The sequence below is a fragment of the Dermacentor andersoni genome, chromosome 1 (genome assembly GCF_023375885.2).
Source record: "Dermacentor andersoni chromosome 1, qqDerAnde1_hic_scaffold, whole genome shotgun sequence".
NCBI classification, from domain to species: domain Eukaryota; kingdom Metazoa; phylum Arthropoda; class Arachnida; order Ixodida; family Ixodidae; genus Dermacentor; species Dermacentor andersoni.
The window spans coordinates 89,059,394-89,082,186 of NC_092814.1; the positions used below are offsets into that span (position 1 = coordinate 89,059,394).

General features: G+C 44.7%; 1 protein-coding gene across 1 annotated transcript in view; it reads left to right on the forward strand.

Annotated features, from left to right (window-relative positions):
* Window positions 1-14,852, forward strand: part of LOC126544305 (dnaJ homolog subfamily A member 2-like) — a 39,300-nt gene extending 24,448 nt beyond the window's left edge. Inside the window, exons 6-10 of the mRNA XM_050191565.3 lie at window positions 2,125-2,258; window positions 2,994-3,136; window positions 10,208-10,406; window positions 12,276-12,403; window positions 13,927-14,852. Coding sequence (XP_050047522.1) covers window positions 2,125-2,258; window positions 2,994-3,136; window positions 10,208-10,406; window positions 12,276-12,403; window positions 13,927-14,106 — 784 coding nt within the window. The 3' untranslated portion in view covers window positions 14,107-14,852. The remainder of the gene's footprint in view (window positions 1-2,124; window positions 2,259-2,993; window positions 3,137-10,207; window positions 10,407-12,275; window positions 12,404-13,926) is intronic.
* Window positions 14,853-22,793: the final 7,941 nt, after the last annotated feature.

The following is a 22,793-nucleotide window of genomic DNA, read 5'->3' on the forward strand; positions in this document are numbered from 1 at the left end:
GCGCTTATCATTTTGTTTTTTTCAACGAATTGTAATACAGCTTACACATGAAATTACAGCAGAAATAGAGCTAACAGTGAACTAGAAGAATCAGGTGGCTTGGGTGAGTAAATTTCACTTGAGCAAATGCAGTTGTACTCACCATCATTGTGACACTTTCCTCAACTTCATCATCGGAGAAATCGCCATCCGACACATTCCCGTCTGCTATCCTCGACAAAAGCGCTTGAGCCGACGTCTTCGATGCTTTTGGCCGGCCAAGAGAATGTTCTAGAAAACCTACGATGCATAGAAAATAGGTATAAGTTGACCATTGCCAGTTAGAAATAAAATACATGCCGAAATAAGGTGATCCAGTAAAGCAGCCCTAAGGCGCCATGTGTACAATCATACACATACATATTTCACTGCATGGTACAGAGCCACTGTTAATAAAAACCTCAAAAACTTTTAGTATGTGAGATGTACTAACCTAATGTGTTAAGTTAATATAAAACTCACTGTCGTAAAAACGTTTTACAATCGTAAAAATAAAAAGAATTACAATGCACTCACGTGCCGGTCCGTAAAACGCGGAGGCGTCCATGTTTAGTGGTCGTTTTGACCGTTGCTTTGGCGCACAAAACCTAGATGGCGCTAGTTGTCTGCTTAGGAAGCATGAAACAGTACTCACGTGGTGTGTCATCCGGTTTGAAGCGAAGGCGCGCGGACGCTGTGGCGCCAAATTTGGTGTGTACAATTGTACACACCGCCGCTGAAGGGGATATATCGAGACACAATTCAAGCACACATGGATGTGCATCGTGTGCTGAGTATTATTAGAATGCATGCAAAATTTCATTACTTTCAACAACACGTGGAAAAAACTGACCACACTTTGACGTGTGTGCTTCCATGTAGTGCAGAGGCACTCGCATGGCATAGAGAAACAAGTGTTTTTGTAATTTCTATAGAATATGAGAGAGAGAGAGAGAGAGGAAAAGCAGGGAATCTTACTGCAGGAATGTACTTAATTTAGGAATACAGCTTCGCAATAGTCTATGGTGTTCCTTTGATGGACGCAAAACAATTTTGCACGCTTTTCACTCACTATCGGCAAAATCTCAACCATGATCCAGCATCCTTTGCGTTAACCAGAGGCGAGGATGTAGAATATGAAGTAGAAAGGTAGCTGTCTGAACTATAGTTCTCAGTTTTCTCCACCTCTGACTCGTTTGTACTGGCCATTGTTACTATGTGCACTCGTGCAAGACCAGATTTCTGGCTGCTTGAACCATGATGTTAAGCATTTTTAACCTTCTTGCAACTAAAATTTTGCTTTGATATTCACCCACATCCCTTAAAGTAAGACACTTGGCATGATGAGATAAAAATGTTTCATGAAGAACTATATTGTCAAAGGATGCTGCCTGGATTGAGTGCCTCATGTGCACAGCATATGCGTTTGCTTCATCCCTGGCAAAATGCTCAAATGACGGAAAATGTGCAGTCAGCTACGTTATGCTTAAAGTTTCAAATTGCCAGTTCTCCACAATTTTCTTGTGGAGTGTATGCTCCAAGTTGTAATTGACAAAAGATAGTAGGCCATTTTGCTGTGTATTAACGAATATTGTATCTTTGTCTCTGACATTCGTGACCAATATCTCACTGTGGCATCACTTAATGGGATTTCAATTTAGTTTAGATTGGAAACATCACAAAGAAACAAGAAAGACTTGTCCTGTTATTTGTTCCGTTTTCTTTCTAAATGCCATGTACCAACTAGTCTAACAGCAAACTCTCTTGAAGTTCAGTTTAATACATTGAACAAATCCTGATAAACTTCTAGTTGATTACATTCGTTTTATATAAAACAGGAAATGGATTTTAGAATGAGTTTGAGGCGGTAGGCAGCGCTGCTGCCTTTCATTCTGTGTTCTCACTGTCGCTTAGGCAGGTTTTATGTCTTAATGGCATTTGTGATTTCCCTCTTAATGGTAAGATGTATGAAATGGGACCATTCTGACAGCAGTACTCTGTTGCTGTAACATTTGGAAATGGAATTTGCTTGCATCCTCATTCTATTCTTCTGTTTATTGATGTTTGCTCTCCTGTAGGGTAACAGTAGTACAATGCAATTTTCAGGGTAGGAGGCCGAACTGGCTCAGTGCTGACTTGCCAAAGCTGTCGAGGTCGGGGTGTCAAGGTGACATTCAAACACATTGGCCCAAACATGATGCAACAAATGCAGTCCACTTGCCCTGACTGCCGGGGTGATGGTAAGTGTCGTTTATAAGTATGCATTTATGATGCACTTCCTCTTCATAACAGCAACATTGCCATCGAGTAACGTCATCAGTGGCAGAGTTGCACAACTTCTAAAGCTCACTGAGATGTTGGAAAAATTAAAACCCTCTGTCCTCCAGACAACTCAACCAACCACCACTGCAAGTAGAAACTATGTTGGGAGACTGGACTGGCACTCCTGTCCACATGGTAGCCTGTAAAATGGCTTGTCAGTTTTAAATGACAAGGGCATATTCACTTGGCCTTCAAGGTATATCTTGATCTGTCTGGCAGCTAGCTGGGCATTGGTGCCTTACTATAGCATGCAATACCTGGTCTGTTACTTGTTCTTGCCAGTGAAAATGCAGGTGTGGCCACTAATATATGTATGTATCATTTGCATTTAGAGTGCTAAGGTTTAGCAAATGACGCTGTAGCAGGCCATGTACTATGTAATTGATTTTCAACACAACAGTGGGAGTTGCATGGTAGGCTTTAGCTTTCTGACCACGAGCACAAGCTTTCGTTAAAGGGCAGTGTTGAATACTGCCTTCATAATACAAGCACAATGCCACTGCAGTACTGGTACAAGCAAAGACAGGATCTTTTGTTAGTTTCCTATACTTTTCTCAAACTTTCAGTTTTTGTGTGTAAACGAGTGCATTGGTGCGCTGTACGCAGAAACCATTCCATATGTAATTTCTGTATTTGTGTGTGTGTTTGAACAGGGGAGGTGATCAACGAGAAAGATGCTTGCAAAAACTGCAAGGGTCGCAAGGTGTTGAAGGAGGTCAAGTACATAGAAGTCAATGTTGACAAGGGCATGAGAGACAACGAGCGCATAGTCTTCAGAGGTGAAGGTGACCAGCTGGTACGTCTACTACCTGCCTGTCTACTGAAGAATAATTGTAGACCGTGCTGTTGCTTTACTGTATACAGCCACAGGTGTCAGTGACAGCTGTGAATTATGCTACCTTCTGGATTTTAAGCATGCAAATGGCACTGAAGTTTTTGCACTTCTAAATATTATTTCAGCAGGAACTTGAGGAGTATAGGGTTCAAAGAAGACCCTGCATTTACATTTCTTGTGTTAGGCTAGTTTTCATTGAGCACATAGTTGCTTATTCATTGTTGCAGCCCTTGAATATGGTATTTTGCTATTGCACTGTGTGTCATGGGCCTATATGTCATTTCATCAAGCCATAGTTCTGCTTGTGGGCAGCAGTAACTGTTGGGTGTGGCTTCTGTGCACATATGCCAAGCAACTATGGCCAAACTCAGTGTCCAGAAACATTCTCTCGAATTTAGAATTCTCCCCGATGAAGCTCTAAGGAGGTGGAAACTCATGCTTCAGCCGCTTCGACGCAGACTCCAGCGACCTAGCTTGACGCTTACGAGTGGCCTCCAGTGTGCAATCTTCATCGGTAGCTTGCGTTCGACGTCGACGATTACTCGCATCTGCTCTTGCTGCCATTCTGCGCTTTCACACAAGCACTTTGTCATTGGTTATAGTCGTGCCTGCGCTGTCGACGCCTCGCCTCATACTCAGCTTGTTCTTTGGCTGTGCAAACAATGCGTGGTCTTCCCATTTCCCCCATTTTTTTTTTTACTCTTGCAATAATCTACCTCTGCAATGCACATTCCGATTCTTACACACCGTAGTGGCTGCAGTGGTGCACATTACAGTGTTTTCCGCCACAACTGCTGCGCCATTCTATAGAGGGCAAACAACAGCAGGCGCCGCAGCCGGCAGCAGTGACGACCAGCGTGGGTGTACTCCCCTACTGCGCAGGTGCGGTGTGCGGTAAAATCACGTGTCCTTTCTTTCACCTGCGCCATGCTATAGTTCGTTATTATTATTATTATTTTTTTTTTCGCTTCACGGATGTTAGCCAGCCCAGATACACCCCTTATGAGACCACGCAGCGCCGACATATATTTTGTTCACTTTACGGATGCTAGCCAGCCCAGATATCCGTTCTACGAGACCGAGACCACATATACTGCTCATTCATACAGGTCTGTCAGGTAAACAGCTACGCTGTAACAACTTATCAAATTGAAGCCTACCTGTCAACGTTTACAAAATCTTTGCCGAGTAAAATTGACGATTGATGAAATTAGCAGTTAACAGCTTGACCAGTAAAACAATTTATTGCATTTTTCACCGGAATTTAGTATTCCTTGCCTTCAACTGTAGTGTTATTCAAATTTTTAAATTGACAGGTCTGCAAGAGAGTTCAGTGAGCTTGGGAAAGTCTTTTAAGATGTGTTATGCACCTCTCATAAATAATCTATTTTACTGGTTTTAACAATACTTGGATGTAACAATGAGCATCCATGGCACCGTGAACTTTAGTGCGGGCCCAAAGGGAGGAAAAAGTTGTTTACTAAAATGTTCCCATGCCACGTTATTGGCCATTAAAATTAAATCTGGCTGCTAGGTGTCTGCGCTGAAAGAAACAAAGAATGTGAAATTCCAAAAAAGATTTCTTAAAATGCTAGTCGCCGCATGTGCTGCGCACCCCACACTGCACGAATTCGCTACATCACCAGCCTCGTGTACCTCTGTCCCATATCTCTTCGCGTCGTTTGAAATGCGAGTCGACTCTATGCGTCGAAGGGGTGGAAGGGAGACCAGAGCGGCGCGCGAGGGTGACAAAGATGTGCCATGTCGGGGTCTACAGAATACAAGTGCGGCGACTCTCGGGTTTCCCCCCCCCCCCCCCCCCCCCCCAAGGAACTTTTAAAAATTGAAAATTTTTTCCGCATTGGCACGCGCACTCAGTAGCCAGATTTGTTATAACTGACAACTCTGCATGGGAGCATTGTAGGTAGCTGTTTATTTTACAATAGAACTCAGAAAAGTTCAAACGATGGCCACTCATTGTTATATTCGATATGTTAAAACCGATGTTGTTATAAGTGGGTTGGACTGTATACCATTAGGGCCTGTAGGTGCTGCATTATCCAAGTAGTGTATTGCCAGTTGCAGTGATGCGATTACTGCGCCAATTGTGCCACACAGCATGATGATGTAAAACCTGCGACATGCTGCTAAATTTTGGAAAAATTCTTATAATTTGTGCGAAGTCTACGCCACGACGCCATTTTGCAGTCTTTCGTCGAAAGACAGGACAAGCGCTCGAAATCTATCGTTCAGTCTCCCACTACGTTTTGAGCGTTCTTGAGAGTCAACAGGCGAGGGCTCTGTAGTTTTAAAAGAAACATGAGGTCATGATAATGCAGGGAGGGCTATGACACCTCAAAAGGCCACTGACTACATACTGAAGAGATTTGGATTACCGTATTTACTCGCATAATGATTGCACTTTTTTGTAAAAAAAAATTGACGCAAATTCAGGGGTGCGATTATTACATGGGTTAAATTTCCCGTGAAAATAAAAAATTTTTTTTTCATCCCGCGTTTGCTGCGGGATGTTGAGTCAACAAGCAGGCGGCTGCCGCTGAACAGTGTGGGACACCAAAACAAAAATGGCGGCCGGCTGAGCAAGCCGAACGTGGCAAACGCGATTTTTTTTCTTCTCGCGAGTACATTACATGCATTGAAACAGTTTCTTCCATATCAGTAATGAATAATATCGTTAATATCGGCAAGTTTGCAACAATAACATAAATAACATAGCCGTGTCCACTTTGAGGGAACAGAAACAGAGATTGGCGCACATAGCTGCCAGTGACATAGAAACACGTGGCAGACATGCTGCGGAAACTGCGGCATTTGTCTTCACTACTTATCTAATATGGCACGTTTCCACTAAGGGTGGGTGAATATCTTAGCTGTGTTACAAGTGTCGGCGTATGAATAGGGTACACTGCTAATGCATCAGGTGTTGCGTGTGCCGAGGTATGCGTGGCCGGCAGGAGGTCTGGACCCCACTTCACGCAGAGTCAGAGACGAGGAGAGCTTTCTCGGCGAAGAATTCTTTATACAATGTGTACAAGTTGGCGTGGTTATCAGGAGAGAGCAACAGAGCAGCTGCAAGCGGCTTAAATAACACCTCCCTGTCCCCAGATTCCCCATACAGTCCCTAAGGACGAACAAGGTCGAGAGAGAGAGGGTCCGGGCAGCCTCCGCGGTCCCAACACTGCTTTCAGTGGCCGGCGCCTCCGGGCACCGCGCTGCGTCGTCGGGCCAATCTGGCAGTCAGTCGGAATGGTGCGCCGGGCAAGTTCAATGGCCCGGCATAGGACAAAGGGAACAATCTGCAAGGCAGGGTGTCGAAACATAGTCCCTGGGTGGTCGGTAAAAGGGTTGCCCCTGGGCACCGCTGCACAAAGGAGGAGGGGGGGGGGGGGGGGCTGCATTGCTGCCGGCACAAGGAGGGGCCGAATAGCAGTCCGTGAGCCGGCGGCCGCTTCCGTCGTTGACGCCGTGAAGCCGCGAGGGCACCCAAGCCGTGCACGTAGTTGTCATGTGCCCGAAGCGGGCACCATGTGGGGATGAATGCTGCCTCCACGGTCGACACACCACAGCACTGGCCTCCCGTCAGGCAAATCCCAAGGCACAAACATAACACAGGGTAAATGTGGCCACTATCATCGCTCGCGATTTGTTGTGTGCCCATAAGTGCAGACGAGACAAATCGAAAGGCGCCTTTGTTGTTGTTGTTGTTGACCAAAACCATTTTGAAGCCTACAAGTAAAGCCGAGGCAAGTTTGGTTGTAGCTTGTTTTTTTTTTTCATGGAAGGATGGAAAGTGATGAAAGGAATGAAATGGGGCATTTGCTTAAGAATGTTGGGTGCATGCAGACCGCTTGGTCTTTTTCACAAGTATAACTGCAGCAGTACACGGGCTTGAAAATTCTTGTATTACCCCTTTCCGTAGCATTTCACGAACTTGTTTGTCGATAATCTTGCACTCCAGCAGTGATGCTCGATAGGGTTTTTGTCGAATAGGCAGCGCCGACCATGTGTTAATTCTGTGCTTGGTTCGAGACGCAGGAATAGACGGCTCGTTATCCTCCTGGGCTAAGTCGAAGGTACGTAAGTGCTTAGTTTGAATGTTCACTAATGTACGGCGCTCATCCGTGCTGATTGACTTGCTAATCATAAGAAGAATCTTGTGAGTCTTCTGAACAAGCGCCAGCTGGTTGGAACATCTGCGTGCACGGCGACTGGCGTCGACTTGTGCTCTTCGAAGAAAGCAAGCATCGTGCCAGCGGGTACCACTGCGTTTTTCACCTGAAGGGTTCATAATCCATAATTTAGAGCACTGATGAGCCACAGACGCAAGAAAATGTGGCAGGAAAATGTTCTTCATGCACGTTACATGCACAGGCTCTACTGTGGCATCAAAGGCCTGATGATTGCTACTAGCACAGCCCACCAGAACGCACACAGTGGACAAAGCAGGCACAAGAGTGTCCTTACAGGCATGAAATGCACCGTACCGCCCTTGCTTGGAGCATCCTGCCTGAGCTCGTACGAAATGTCGCCACTTGCAAACATCTCCCCCGTCCAGCAATCAACTATGGCACCGCACATTTGTAGGAATTCAATACCGAATATAACATCAGGTGAGGATCGGCGGAGATTGGTAAATTCAGTCGTGAAAACTTGACCACCCAGTGACACTTGCGCAGTGCAAACACCAACAGGCTACAACGAATCCCGACTTACACCACAAAATGTTGCCACTTGGTTTCATTGAAAGACCACTTTGCGTCCTAATAACCTTTTAAATGCAAGGCTCACCACAGAAACAATAGCATGATAGCACCAGTGTCCACTAACGCCATTGTAGACACACCATCAACAAGGACTTCCACTTTATTCTTCAACATAAACACAGGCGGAGGCATATCTTTCAGCAGCGAATCTCCAGTGACCTCGCCTCCATTGGCTGCGCTCTCTAGTTTTCCAGCAGTGGTGACCCTGAACGACATCGTGGTGAAGGAGACCGGTGCAGTCGAGGAGCAGGAGGCGGCGTCACGCTACGTTCTGAAGCGGGGGAGCGGTTCCGGAAGTTTCCTTGCCAAAACTTGGTGCCGGAAGGCGATTGCGCCAATGAAGGTGCCAATGCGCCAAAACTTGGTGCCGGAAGGCGATTGCGCCAATGAAAGGTGTTGGGCGCTTTGGCTGCAAGTTGATCGTACCGAGGCCTTTGAAGATGAGGATAAAATCAGGATATGGTGGCCAAGAACGCTGCAGATGTAGCACGTAAGAAGCGAACGGCTTCTCTGGTAGTCGTCGGAACAGTCGGGCACTTCAGCACACCTAGGACAAGTGACTGGGTCGTAATGCGGAGCACTGCCACTCGTGGTATGTCCAGAGGAACGGTTGTAATGAGGGTTGAGGTTCAAATCGGGTATCTGAAGTGCAGTTCCTGCTCAATGCCAGTGGGCGTTGGTACTCTAATAAATCTGTGACGTTAATCGACGGATGCCACACATTTGGAGATGGAGAAGTAGCCGGGTCTTGCGAAAAGCAGGCGTCAGACATGAGGCGGGTGACCCGCCGTCTCGTTGTGGCTGTATAACTCTTCGCGAACGATCTGTCTTATGGTTGACGCCAGGTCAAATGAAGAGCTCAATTCTATACTGACCACAGTGGTAACATTGGCCAATCGGCCAAACTTTGGTGTTATTCAGCGCATCTTCAGTGCCTCGATCGTGTGGCAGTGCTTCATGACGTCGGACATTGAAGTGAGACTGCTTGCTGATCAGGACTGCTATACCCTGAAGTAGGTGCCCGACGTTGTCTTCCTCCAACATTATTGTGTTGGCTTGGTTGCACAATTTCAAAATCTCCTAAATGTAGGTAGTGCAAGTCTCACCTGGTAGCTGTGCTCTCTGTGCCAGTCTGTATTCTGCACTTTTATTTTTTGCGTCTGAATCACTGAAGCATTTCTTTAGCTCAACGGCGACACGCTCCCACGTCGTGAATAATTTAATGATTTTTCAAACCACATCAGGGCAGTGTCAGTGAGTGCGAAGACAATGTTGGTTAGTTGGTCGGTAGTGTCCCAGTCGTTGGACATGCTTACTCATTGGTAATGCCTAAGCCACTCGTCCACAACTTCACCTGCTTTCCCGGAGAAAACCCAAGGTTCTTGGTAGTAGCGCCACGTACCAGCAGGCATCAAACCCTGAATGTCACGCCGTTGGACATGTCGGCAGGCAAAGGTGGTAGTCTGGCGAGGCAACGACTCCGCCGAAGAATAAATGGTTCCTGGTCCATCACTACTTCAATTACCCTGCAACCTCCACCAAAACTGTTAAGTCACGAAAGAAACGGGGTTTATTTAAAAGGAATCTAGGCTAGCCTGAGATGGGGCAAAACGTCCTTCTCTTCCTTGTGTTATCCCCCACACTTCTTCTTCCAGTCATGCGCTACATTTACCGTAATAATATGATCAATGCCATATTTTCTCAACTTCAGGTGGTCAGTTGTGAACGACAACAAACTCGGGTTTGCCACATTAGCTGTAGTTCACATATTATGACACTGAAATAGTGTTAGACAGTTTCGTGCTGTAGACTCAAGCTTTTTAAACTAGCGCTGAAAATTTGCTTGTTTCAGGGCACAGCGGCTATCATCGCCATCATGCCAAATGACTTTAAATATGCACACATGGCAGCAGCTTCGAAAAAAAATATTAGGAAGATTAAAGCATTAACCAATCAATGTCAGTGTTCACCCATGTGTGGCACAAGTTATAACAAGGCATGGGAAGGCTGACTTTGCTTTTGCATACCATTTTGTATGGTGTTTGATGTGCTGTGCAACTGTTGTTCACTGGAGGGCTTAACCATTAACGTCTGATATACATTTTTACCAATGTTTCAAAAATTTTAGGCTTGCATGATATCTGTTTTAGGGTACCAGCTGTCCATTTTGGTAGTATAAAGTAAAGCATGTATGGTGCGACGGTGATAGGCACTCAAGGAATTTACAATCCTTTTTTGTGTGATGCAGCCAGGGGTGGAGCCCGGAGACATAGTTATAGTGCTGCAGACCAAGCCACACGAAGTGTTTCATCGAGACGGTTGCAACCTGTTCATGACCCACACAGTGTCTCTGACAGAAGCCCTCTGTGGATTTGAAATGGTCCTGAAGCATCTAGATGGTAGAGACCTCATTGTCCGGGAAGTACCAGGATCAGTGATCAAGCCTCGTGAGTACTTCGCCTTTGTGGTATTTTTGAGAGCACTGAGTGTGCATTGCAAGTAATGGCCATGTGATCGTGTGGCTGCTGCTTGCCACTTTACTAGGGCTTGCGTTTTGGAGCTGTAGCGTGTGTAATCTGAACCAAGCTAAGAATATCAGTACAGACGTGGATGAAAAAAAAAAATGTTTAAAATATTGTAATGCACTAACATTTTTGGATTTGTCTACTGAACATGCATAATTAACTGCAAGCAGATATAAAGTGTGAATTATGAGAACGGTTATGATTTTATTGCAAATGTTTCTACCGAAATGTACTTTCGGGCATATAGTGTGCCCAATGTTGACTATTAACATGCTTGAAAGTTCCTGCAATTCCATTACAGCTGGCACTTACAGTGGTCAACACAGCTACATTAATAAAATGGCTCAAACAATCCCTATGTAATGCAAAAATTGTAATGGTTAATGAAAGCATCTAGTCAAAACTAAACGGCAGAGCGTACATTTATGATGCACTCTCAGCCATTTTCTTTGCATCACATTTTACAGCTTAGCGAAATTGTATCTGTGCTAAATAAGTATAGGAACAACAGTAACAGTATATTATTCAGATGCACACGACAGACATTCTTCATTAGTTTTCATTCTCTATTTGATAGTTTGACATTGGGTTAATTCCGTCATTTTTTTCTCATGCTGTGGATTTCTAATTGCTGAGCTTTTTTACTGTGCCACAACTACCGTATTTATTCGAATCTAGGCCGATAGTTCTTTTTTTTTTTTCAAATAATCATATTCCAAGCTCTAGGGTCGGCTTAGATTCGAGGATATTAAAGAACACGCCAGTTTTTCATTGAAACTGCTAAATACGGTGCATAGCTAGCGCCATCTAGAAAAGTCAGTATCGCAGCCGCTACTAGCCGTGCCAGTTGCCAACCGTGCACAAGCGAGGTCGTCATTTTGACCTTCGTAGTGTCGGCCGTATCGGTGTGCAGCGTGATGTTATCGCAATGGCACCAAGCAGGAGATGCCACTACAGTGCCACTTTCAAGCGAGAATTTGTGATAGCCGCAGAGGCATCGTCGAACCTTCAAGCCGGGCGGGACTTCGGCGTCGACGAGAAAAATGTCTGTCGTTGGAGGGGACAACGACAGCAGCTTCTTGCGTGCGCCGCAACGAGGATGGCATTTAGCGGACCAAAGAAAGGCCGTCACCACGCACTGGAGACAGTTTTGGCCGACCTTGTTTGGACGCAGAGAGCAGCTGCCCTTGCAGTGACAACAGAAGTGCTCCATGCGAAAGCTAGGGAACTTTCGAGGGAGCGAGGCCTAACACCAAAGGATTTCAAAGCCAGCCGGGGCTGGCTTCAGAAATTCATGAAGCGCTTCGGCTTCAGCTTCCGACGTCGCACTTCAATCACCCAGAAGCTGCCAAGTGATTTCGAAGAGAAGCTGATAGCTTTTCAGCGCTACGTGCTGCGAAAGAGAGAAGTGGCAGGATACAACCTTGGGCAAATCGGCAACACCGAACAGAAAGCTGTGTATTTTGATATAGCGCAGTGTTTGAAGGTGACAATGACAAGGAACACAGCGACGAGTCTAGCAGCAACGACGACGTTGAATGAGCTCTGTACGTTCAGATTCAATAAATGCTGTTCGCATTTTGTGAACGCTGTCCTCGGTTTTTTTTGTTCGGCCTACATTCAAGGTAATATATATTTTTTTGTTGGCTTTGGACTTTGGGGGGTCGGCCTAGATTCGAGTAAATACGGTAGGTAGGAATTGCATAGTTGCACATTAGAATATGTAGGACTAAAGTTTGTAGCTAAGAGTGTGCCGACTACAGTTGGTGTAATTGAATTTGCTTTGTACAGGGTGTATAAAAGGCATTCGAGGAGAAGGCATGCCTGTCTACCGGAATCCCACTGAGAAAGGAAACCTCTACATAAAGTTTGATGTGGAGTTCCCTGAGAATCACTTCGCTGGGGAAGCGGCACTTAAGGTGAGCTATTGGAATGCTCATGATTTCAAAGCAAACTGCGAAAATGGCCAAGTAAAGGCCATTATAACAAAAAAAAAAATTTGAAAAGTAACCATCTCATTTTTCAGTGATGTCTGCTCAAAAACTTTGCTAACCAACATTTGCTTTACTATGATACCTACTTGGGAAGTCTTGTGATGCGGTTTTTGCACAAGCCTGGTGTAGCATAACATGCTTTGTGCATTGGTGTGATGACATGAAGTGCAATGCAGTCGCCGACCGATAATTCAGTCGATGTGCCAAACGTTCCGAATAGTTCAGAGTCGCTACGGGATTTGCCCGAAAATAAGTTCGTTTATTCCACGAGTCGCCAAAAACGGTCAGCCGTATTCTCGGATGGTCACTTTTGGTGGTACTTCTAATTTTGCGTGACTAGAGCAAGACTGGTGACTGCAAACGACGGCATTCTTGGCACAGTGTTAATCACGCCATCTTTAGCTTGACTAATACAAGACAAGGTGGCATCTACAAGCGACGGCATTCCTGGCATAGTGCCAAGCACGCTATCATATACTGCGGAGCCGCTGCCGCTCGCCTACATGTCCAGTGCTAATCACCCAAATGTTAAGAAAATCAAAGTATTTTCGAAACTGATTGTCCAAGAATACGGGCAGAGTTTTTCGGTATACAGTGTGCCCAATGACGACTATTAAAATGCTTGCAAGTTCCTGTAATTCCATTACAGCTGGCACTTACAGTGGTCAACACAGCTACATTTTGTAACTGTGTTAAATTGTAACGGTTAATGAAAGAATCTAGTCGAAACTAAATGGCAGAGCGTACATTTATGATGCACACACAGCCATTTTGTTTGCATCACATTTTAAAGCGTTGTTGCGTGCACATACGCTTGCTTTTGGCCTAGATAGCCTGTGGGCATGATTTTCTAGCAATGCCTTTTGTGCTATTCCTTTTCATGCTTTGTCAGTGGTCAGAGCTACTTTCAGCACGCATTATCAATGGGATCAGCTGGCCGTGAATGGTGGATGAGAGTAGCATAGAATTAAGCGGAAGGCATCCCTACAAAATCTCACCCTTTAACCCAACCATTGTCATGCTTGCTGCCGCTACAAATCGACAAAAGTAGTCAGTGCGTGCACCGAATTTTCATTAGCAACTACTGGGTGACTAGGCTTCACCAGTTTTATATTTGAGGAGGTGCCAACGACTATGCAGGCGATGTATCAAAACGTAAATATAGCTATTTCTGCTTCACTTGGTGCTCAAATTAGTATGCTCTCGTGCAGTCGGAGTTTGAATTATGACATTGGGCACAGTAGGTGGCTGAAATTATGGTCATGCTATAAGGTCAGTGGTGTTACAGAGCTGTCTGAATAATCAAGCATGTCTGAATTATCAGATGCGATTGTAGTGTTGTTTTCAGTTGCATGCTTTTGCAGGCTTTTGAGGCTGCTTGCCATGTAGTAATTAGTGTGAGGGTGATCACAGTGGTTTTCAGCTGAGCTTGGCCATCTGATTTGCAGGAGCTTGAGGCCTTGCTAGGTGACCGGCCAAGTACTGGGCTGGGTGGAGTGCCTGTTGGGGATCATGTGGAGGAAGTGGACCTTCATGATTACGATCCCAGCTGCCAGAGCCAGCGCCAGGAGGCATACCATGAGGATGAGCAGCAGCCACGAGGCAGTGTGGAGTGTGCACACCAGTAGTTGCATACCAGAAAAATTCAGCCCAGGAAGCATGGACAGTGGAGCACAGAGTGCCGTTTGAGAACCTGGTGGAACGGGTGGGGTTAAAGCTTCCCACTGATCGTGGACTCTACGCTAGGGTCAGGGAGCAAAAATTCCCCGTCTCGATTCGCTCCTGCTGTTCATGTTAACAGAAATGTCGTTCCACATGGCTTTTTGTTCCTGGTTAGCATTGAGCTTTTCTTTGTGTGCTCCTATAGCCAACATACGTGCATTAATTGAACATGTGCTGCTGGTGCCTGCTTCCTTTCTTGTAGGCCAGCAGCTGTCCCATGCTGACCTTGTAGCCTCTAAATTTCTAGGTTTCACCTTCTGATCCTTCCCATGTAATTTTCTTTATGTGCATTGAGGTTTTGACTATAAAATAAAGATGACACATAAAGTATGTTTCATATGTACCTAGGACATGAAAACTAAGTTTAAATGCTGTCAGCCTAATAAAGTGAACTCTCTGCACTTTGCATTTCTTGTAAAAAAAAAAAAAAAGGCTTCTGCGACTTTATGAAAGGTTTACAACGGAATGACTAGAGAGTACAGTGTCAGGTATAACTGTGTATCTGTAGTTCTTGTTCATAGTGCAGTTGAGCCTGTCACGAAATTAACTTACTGTGCAGTAGGGAAGTTTCAGCATGTGACACTTCACTACAGTCCTGTTTTGGGAGGTGCCGTTTTGTAATGGTTTCTGGTGCATTAAATCGTTCGTCTTCTCTGTATGTTTTCCTTCAAACCCACTGAGAGCTCATGGCCTTAGATGCGTTTTCGAGCTTTCTTGTGTGATACCTGTAGGGAAAGGTTAAAGAAACTGAGCAGTGCATTTCCTTCTTATGCTTGAATGCATATATCTAGGGGCATGCAAGTAGGGCAATTTTGGCATTCACAATGGCGACTTGAGAAGGTCGCGCGACCATTTGCGACTCGCGATCAAAAAGCGACCGAAGGTGACTGATGCTCACACCGGCAAGCCCGGCTGAGCACGACCCGCAAGTCGCAATCCCGGAGATTATCGTTCTCAGCGAGAACTCTCGGAATCTACGCGGAATCTGCCGCGACGCGGGAGGAGGCCGGATGTAGACACATGAAAGATCACTTCCGGTGCGCCCATGTGTGCTGCTGATTGGTTTATCAGTTTTGCGACCATGGTCGCGCGACTAAAAAATTGCGCAGAGAGCGACTGGCCCAGAATGGTTGCTTTTCGAGAAAAGCGACCGTTTGCAACCATTTGCGACCAACTTGGTCGTGTGACCACTGTCAGTCACCGGTGTGAATGAGCCCAAAGACGAAGTGGAAGTGGGCACTGTTCCAAATGATTCTGCTGCGGAAGAACTGTGGTGTGTAGAAGCACCAGTCCCTTAGCCAATGCATGAGAAAGACTACACTGCTGAATAATTTCCACTCAATCAGTAGGGAAAGCCCCACCTTTAGGCAGCGTACAAATTTGTCTTGCATTTAACCAAAGCCAACTAATTTCCACTGTCGCCTCACTTGCATTACTTCAAAGCAATGTGCACTACTGCACTTCTTCAATGAAGCCAGCACACCACATGGATCTGGTGATGTGTTGTTACCATTGCTTCATTACTGTCATTGTGCAATAGCTTTCTGAAGGCAGTTCTTGATTTACAAGCTCATCTGACATCCACCTTCAAGTGGAATTGCATGCATGTATAAAATGTAAGCAAGCGTCTCTTTAATTTAACAGACTGCCCTCAAACTTCATATTTCGTTTCATTTTGGAATAGAAAAATATCCCATCTTTAATTTTAATATACGAAGACTGTTTTCGTTGTTGGTTATTCATATTTGATTTAGAAATTTCTGTATTCGAATAAACCCCTACTTTTATCCTAACATAGTTGAGAACAATTCTGCTTAAGGCTGGGATTCTTGCCACAATAGTGGCTGGCACCATTTTACAATTGTTGCCTATCGGTTCAGAAGTACCTCTTGTCTATTTGTTTTTGGTGTTGCCCTTTTTCCGTATGCATTTTAACTAGCCAAAGATCCTGGCCTTTGAACTCTGCATTTATAACTGTATTCCATGAGCTCTAAGGAAATTTTCGTTAACCTACATTTCATGAATCTAAAGGCTTTCACTTTGTTATTTTAAGGAACTTCTGTGGAGTATTGCATAAAGGGTGGTAAAAGAAGAAATTGAGACTGTCTGTGATGTCATTTGTGAAATGCTCTTTCATCCATGAAGGCAGATGAGTTAGTGATGGCAGTGATGTGGAAGGGAAGGTCGTTCTAGTCTGCTGCTGTGCAAGGAAAGAAAATGGTGACAGTATGTGTGCTTAGGCGAGCAGCATGTAGTGGGTGGCCTGTATGCAGCAATAATGTGTGAAGGTGGTTAATGTAAGGCACATGGCAAATTGAACTGGTGTAGCCCTTGTGATACAATAATCTCGTGATATGGCAATATAGTGTCCAATCACATTTCTGTCTTCGATAAGGACATGCTCTTATATGAATGAGTGAATGAACCTTATGGTGCAGTGCTGTGTGGATTCTAGTGCACTGATAAGGTAGATCTGATAGGGTTTCATATGGGAGATGCATACCTATTCTCCATGCTATTTTTTTATTTACATGCCATGGCACAGCTGCTGGCAAAAAACTAGCTTAAAAAATTACGTGTCGTTGAGGGGGGGGGGGGGGGGGGGAAATACATTTATACTTTGAAATGCTTGGTTTTGCCCATAAAAAAATGACCCATATTGTGCCGTTCCCAAAAACCACTTATCGTAGCCAGACCATCTTGGGCTTGTTTGAAAGAGCATCTTTCCTGCTTGCTTTCCTGTCAAAAATGAACCTCCACTGCTGCTTCAGAAGAAAGCCACCTGGTTTTATAGCTTGAAATGTATATTTTTGCGTTATTAGATTTTAAAAAATTTTTTTCTCAAAATTATTTTTACAAGTTGCAAATTTTTGGAGTGACACTGTTGCTGCTACTCATTCAATTCAAATTTCTAATTTTTTTTTCTTGCCTGATTGCTAGTCTGAGTGCAGAACCACTAATATATCGAGTGTTTTAGGGCACATTTTGAAATCTTGTAGAAATTGCCAACAAAAATTAACACTGCAATGTTGCAACTTAAGAATTTCATAACTTTGTCTAAACTATAGGTACAAACGTTAAAGTGCCAATTTACCCTCTGTGGACATTCAGAAACATGCCTGCCTAATTGTAGCCCTTGCTGCTGTGCATTTCTTGCAACTCTCCTCCTAATTGTACAACTTCAACATATTTCCACCTTCTATAAGATTGACTTAGGAAAAAGCTAATTGCGTATTTGCAGTCAGCACGCAAGATTGAATATTTGCTGAAAATTTTAGATGTATAGAGTAAATAATGTTTTTCCCAGAGCCCCCCTCTTATATGCTTACATGCCAACAAGTGTATTATAAGGTTTTATTAGATGTGATGTTAGCTACATCCGAGCACCACTTTAGGTCATGTTACAATGAGACATTTCTCATCGGACCCTTACTGTAGAATAAGTAAGTGAAATTGGTTACAAATGTTTGTAGTGCATTATGTTCAGGCTTCTAGTACTTTTGTTTTAGGCAGTAATGCTTAAGGCAGGCAAGCCTGGCAGATGCTTGGGCGACTCCTTGGCACACTGCATGTGGAACAAGATTTCGTTCCTGTGCCTAAACTATTTGTTTGGTTAGAGGCATGGCGACCACATTTGTGGACACCATCTCATTGATAGGTTTAAAAGCTAGCTGTCCTCTTCTGCTAACTGCTTTGAATTGTGCAAAAAATGTAATTAGAGGGCCTGTTCAATTCGCCTGCACCACTGTGAACCAGTTCACGGCGGTTCACGAGAAGTTCAGAAACTGCAGCTCGATTCCGGAGGTGCAGGCCCAGCCAAACACGCGAAACGAATGCAAATGTGCAGACGTGGTGTAGGCGTTATGCTATGTCAGACTAATGTGCACGGAGTGCGCAAGTTTGAGAGGTCCTGAACTGCAGGTATGATCGGTTTCCGGGGTGTATACACACCACAGTTGCGTAGACACATCAGACGTACATAAGCGGGGTTTTAACACCTGACGGTGCTCGCGCCCGTGTGCTGTGTCGTCTGCTGCGCCGCTGCTTCGCACCTGTATGCCTGCACCAAGTCGTTACCGACAGCGGAGCGGGTGCAGCAAAATCATGCACCAGCCTTGCACCTTTCCTGCACCTTTTGAAATGAACGTTGTGGTTCTGCGGGTGCCATTGCTGCACCGCTGAAACGGATGGCAGGGTGCAGCGCCTCGCGAACTGGTTCAAGTAGTGCAGGCGAATCGAACCTACCCAAAGGGACCGGGACTGACAACCAATTTTTATGGTACCCGTTTTTTGTGTGTCTACAACAGAAATGCAATGTCGGTGTCCACACCTATAGTGATTACATGGGAAAATGTTCAATTATTTTTAATTGGAATTGCTCTATCTGCAGTCCCAATCGTGTTCATGAAGTCATATGCTGAAAGCAATGATTGGTAAATGCGATAGTGATTGTATGCAGTCATTGGTGGGAAGCAGACAAGTGCAGCCGTAGCTGTAAGAATAATATGTTGTTTGTCAACACATTCATGCAGTTCATGTTTTCTGAAGTTATTTCTCGTTATTTCTACAATAATAGCTGCGTGCTTTCGTGGTTTACAGTCCTACTACTTCGGTCATACGTAAACCACGGCATGCTCTTTAGCGAAGCCAAGCTAAGTTTTCAAAAGTAAAACAATGCTCTACACATGATGCACAGATAAGTGTGATGCAGTAGCCACCTGTGCACTTTTGATTTCGGAAGCATGGCATTTTGTATCTTGCAGAGTGACCACAAAACTTGGGGTACTCACTCACAAACTCGCATGTGTACTGTACAAAAGCACTGCTACCATGCATTGACGGATGCCACGGGTCTGCCGTTCACTAGCTGTAGAGCTGTGCTGCCTGTTAGTGTGAACTTTATTTAGCTCGTTATACTCGTCAACTAACGCTCAAACGCCTATATGACATACAGACTGCAATTTTAAACTATGAGTTTGCCAGACTTAGTAACAACCTACTTTTGTAGAGTAATCTCAGTGCACCGATCTCTTTACACGTGGGCAACTTTCTGTGCCAATAAAGGGAAAGCTACGAGGGCATGTTACTGCACCAAGTAGTCTGGCTGCGTTTGTCAGTGCTTTTGGTTTCTTGGAACAGGCTCTGAATTGGCGCTATCTCCTCGTCAGACGGTTTTATGTTTGCCTAGATGCGGAAAGGGAATGCCACCATATAAGTCACCTTCAACACTCAGTGGTATGTTTCGTCTTATTAGCTATTTTAAATAGGTTGTTCATTTCCCTTTCCCAAACAAACACAGATTAAAGTGCAGGACTTTTTCAGAAGTGCTGTCGCTTGTGTGCACTTTGCCCCCAAAGCCTTCCCTTTATTGCCACAGAAAGTTGTCTGCGAGTGTAGTACCATGGTTTCATCACAAGTTGGCGCAATACCGTTTTCCATGACTTTCTATGCCAATTAAAAATTATCATTTCTACTTGAATAGAGAGCTTCATGCTCAATTCTATCACTATATATCATGGTATTTTCATTTCCAACATATCCTAACACAATCTGAGTGACAATATTCTAACACACATGGCCCTTCAAAGGTTTAGCTTATAGAATGAACCTGCACCTTAGTGGGCTGTGGCCGAGCATAGCTTGGAGCCTTTCATAATGAAGAGGAGCCACAAGTCGTTCTCGCTTGGTGATGCATGTTGCACCAAGTTGGTTCCAATGTACTGGCATGTTCAAGCAGATGCCCCGCCCCCCCTGCACAGACACATGCACCTGGTTATAAACCACAGAACATTGTGGAGTGCTGGCATACCTGATAGGTGGTGCTGTGGCTGAAAAGCACAGATGCATGTGAATGTGCATGTGAATGTGCAATGCTATTCACTGCCTCATTTGCCTCTGTACGGCCAGTTGTAAATTTTGCTGTCAGCAAGTTGTGCAGCTGTGTGTTATGACCCAAATCTGCCAGCAGCACTACTGTTGGTGTGTTTTTAAGGAAGCTACTATTAGTGAGTGGATCAGATCCATGTCATTAATATGTAAATCATGTAATCGAGAAATCCACAGAGTACAATCGGCCTCTCTACATGGCTTTTATAGGTTAAGAAAAGGCATTTGATTCAGTAGAGATGCCAGCAGCCATAAGAGGCATTATGTAATGAAGGAATACAGACCGCTTACGTAAATATCTTAAAAAATATGTACAGATTCCACAGAGCACCTTAATTCTACGCAAGTAGGAAGATATCTATAAAGAAAGGGGTCAGACAAGGAGACATAATCTCTCCAATGCTATTCACTGTGTGCTTGGAAGAAGTATTCAAGCTATTAAACTGGGAAGGCTTAGGAATAAGGATCGACGGCAAATATCTCGGCAACCTTTGGTTTGCCGGTGACATTGTTCTATTCAGCAACGCTGCAGACTAGTTACAACAAATGATTGAGGACCTTAACGGAGAGTGTGTAAGAGTGGGGTTGAAGATTAATATGCAGAAGACAAAGATAACGATGAATAACCGGGCAAAGGAACAAGAGTTCAGGATCACCAGTAAGCCTCTAGAGTAAGCAAAGGAGTACATTTACCTAGGATAGTTAATCACAGGGAACCCTGTTCATGAGAAGGAAATTTATAGAATAAAAATGGGTTGGATTGCATACGGCAGACATTGTCAGCTCCTGACTGGAAGCTTACCATTATCATTAAAAAGGAAGGTGTACAACCAGTGCATTTTACCGGTGCCTACATATGGGGCAGAATCTTGGAGAATGACAAAGAAGCTTGAGAGCAAGTTAAGGACCACGCAAAGAGCGATGGAACGAAGAACGCAGGCATAACGTTAAAGAGACTGAAGGAGAGCGGTTTGGATCTGAGAGTAAACGGGTGTAGCCGATATTCTCATTGACGTTAAGAGAAAAGAGATGGAGCTGGACAGGTCTTGCAATGCACAGGTTAGATAACTGTTATACCATTAGGGGTTGCAGAATGGGTGCCAAGAGAAGGGAAGTGCATTCGAGGACGGCAGAAGACTAGGTGAGGCAATGAAATAAGGAAATTCGCAGGTGCTAGTTGGAATCGGTTGGTGCAGGACAGGGGTAATTGGATATTGCAGGGAGAGGCCTTCATCCTGCTGTGGACATTAAATAGGCTGATGATGATGATTAGCAAGTGCATAATTAGCAACGGAAGTTTCAATAACAATGGCTTATGCACTTTACCTACAAAGTGAAACTGTGTTTTTAATACTTGAGATGTTGCCAATATTATAGTTTGCATCATCTTGTGTGTAGACCTTGTCTGGGCTGTTACACTTGCCTGGGTTATTATTACGGGGTCACTGCAGTGCAATTCATAGTAAATCGGCCACTGTGTATTCCCAAAATCTGGAGAGCCAAGTACGTCGAAGTTGCCCAGGAGGAGTGTGATGCTGCGAAACATGAATACATAAGGTGCACCTATTTAACAAAAGAACAATAGGTATGCAGCTAGTGTGAACTCTTGTCACTGCTGTGTGCAGTGCTGCATGAGTTCACATCGTGCAAGTGAGTGCAGTGACTAATGAGCTTCATTGGCTGCTGCTAAAGACTATTCTTTCCGCGAATCTACGCAAGAAAGTTGGCCTGAGCAACTGGCTCTTCTGCAAATGCGGGATTTGGAAAAACTACCCGAATTAAAAATTTGCATGTTATTATTCTCTGTCTCTACAACCTTCCTGGCTGTTCCCGTCGATGCTCACCTGCAGCACTGACAGCATAGAAAGCTTGCTGCAAGTGCTTTTGCCCGAAGGCCCATCTTGCCCTATCCCTCTATAGGCTTCCATGCCAGGAAGGCATGGCACTTCCCGCCTTCATTCAGAGACCAATACTGTGAGAAGTTGCTGGATCCAACCTGTGACACTTGCAATGCGGGTGGGCCAGCCACAGTGCACCATCTACAGACTACATAGTTCACACGTTCTGTTGGAAGGCTATCCTTCCAGTAGGGACCCCTGCCCACAGGAAAGTAGTTTGACTGATTGCAGCTATACTTGTCGAGGTGCAGAACACCTTATCTAGGCGCCTTGGCGGAAGCACCACAGGGTTGCTTTTTATTTCTGATAAACGTTTCTCTCTCGCGCCGTACTTCTCCCGCGCCACAAGTGAGAGGGGCGCCGTGTCATTTCTTCTGGTTCAAGGAGCTTGCACGGCACCAATGAAGTTTTTTCTCTCCAACAAATTTCTCTCTCTCTCTCGCACGGCACCAGCGTAACGCCTCACTTGCAAACCAGTCTGTACAGGTGAGAGGACTGCACGGCTGGTCCCTGCACTAACTTGCATAGGTAAATGAGGCAAGTGTATAAAGCACGTGACAAGAAAAAAAAACAAAAAAAAAAGAAGAAAGGGTGGTTGAAATCACATGCAGCCGGCTACACCGACAAAGCGAAAGTGCTGTTCTTGATCAAGGTAAAGTCCCTCGCAGCGCTCGGCTGGCGCACACCGGTGGAACCTTTTGTCTTTGCTTCCGCATTACACTAAGCTACTACTCGACCAAGTAACTTTATATGAAACTATGCTACTCATGACTGAGAACAGTCGAACAAATTAAGCAATTACTGCAGAT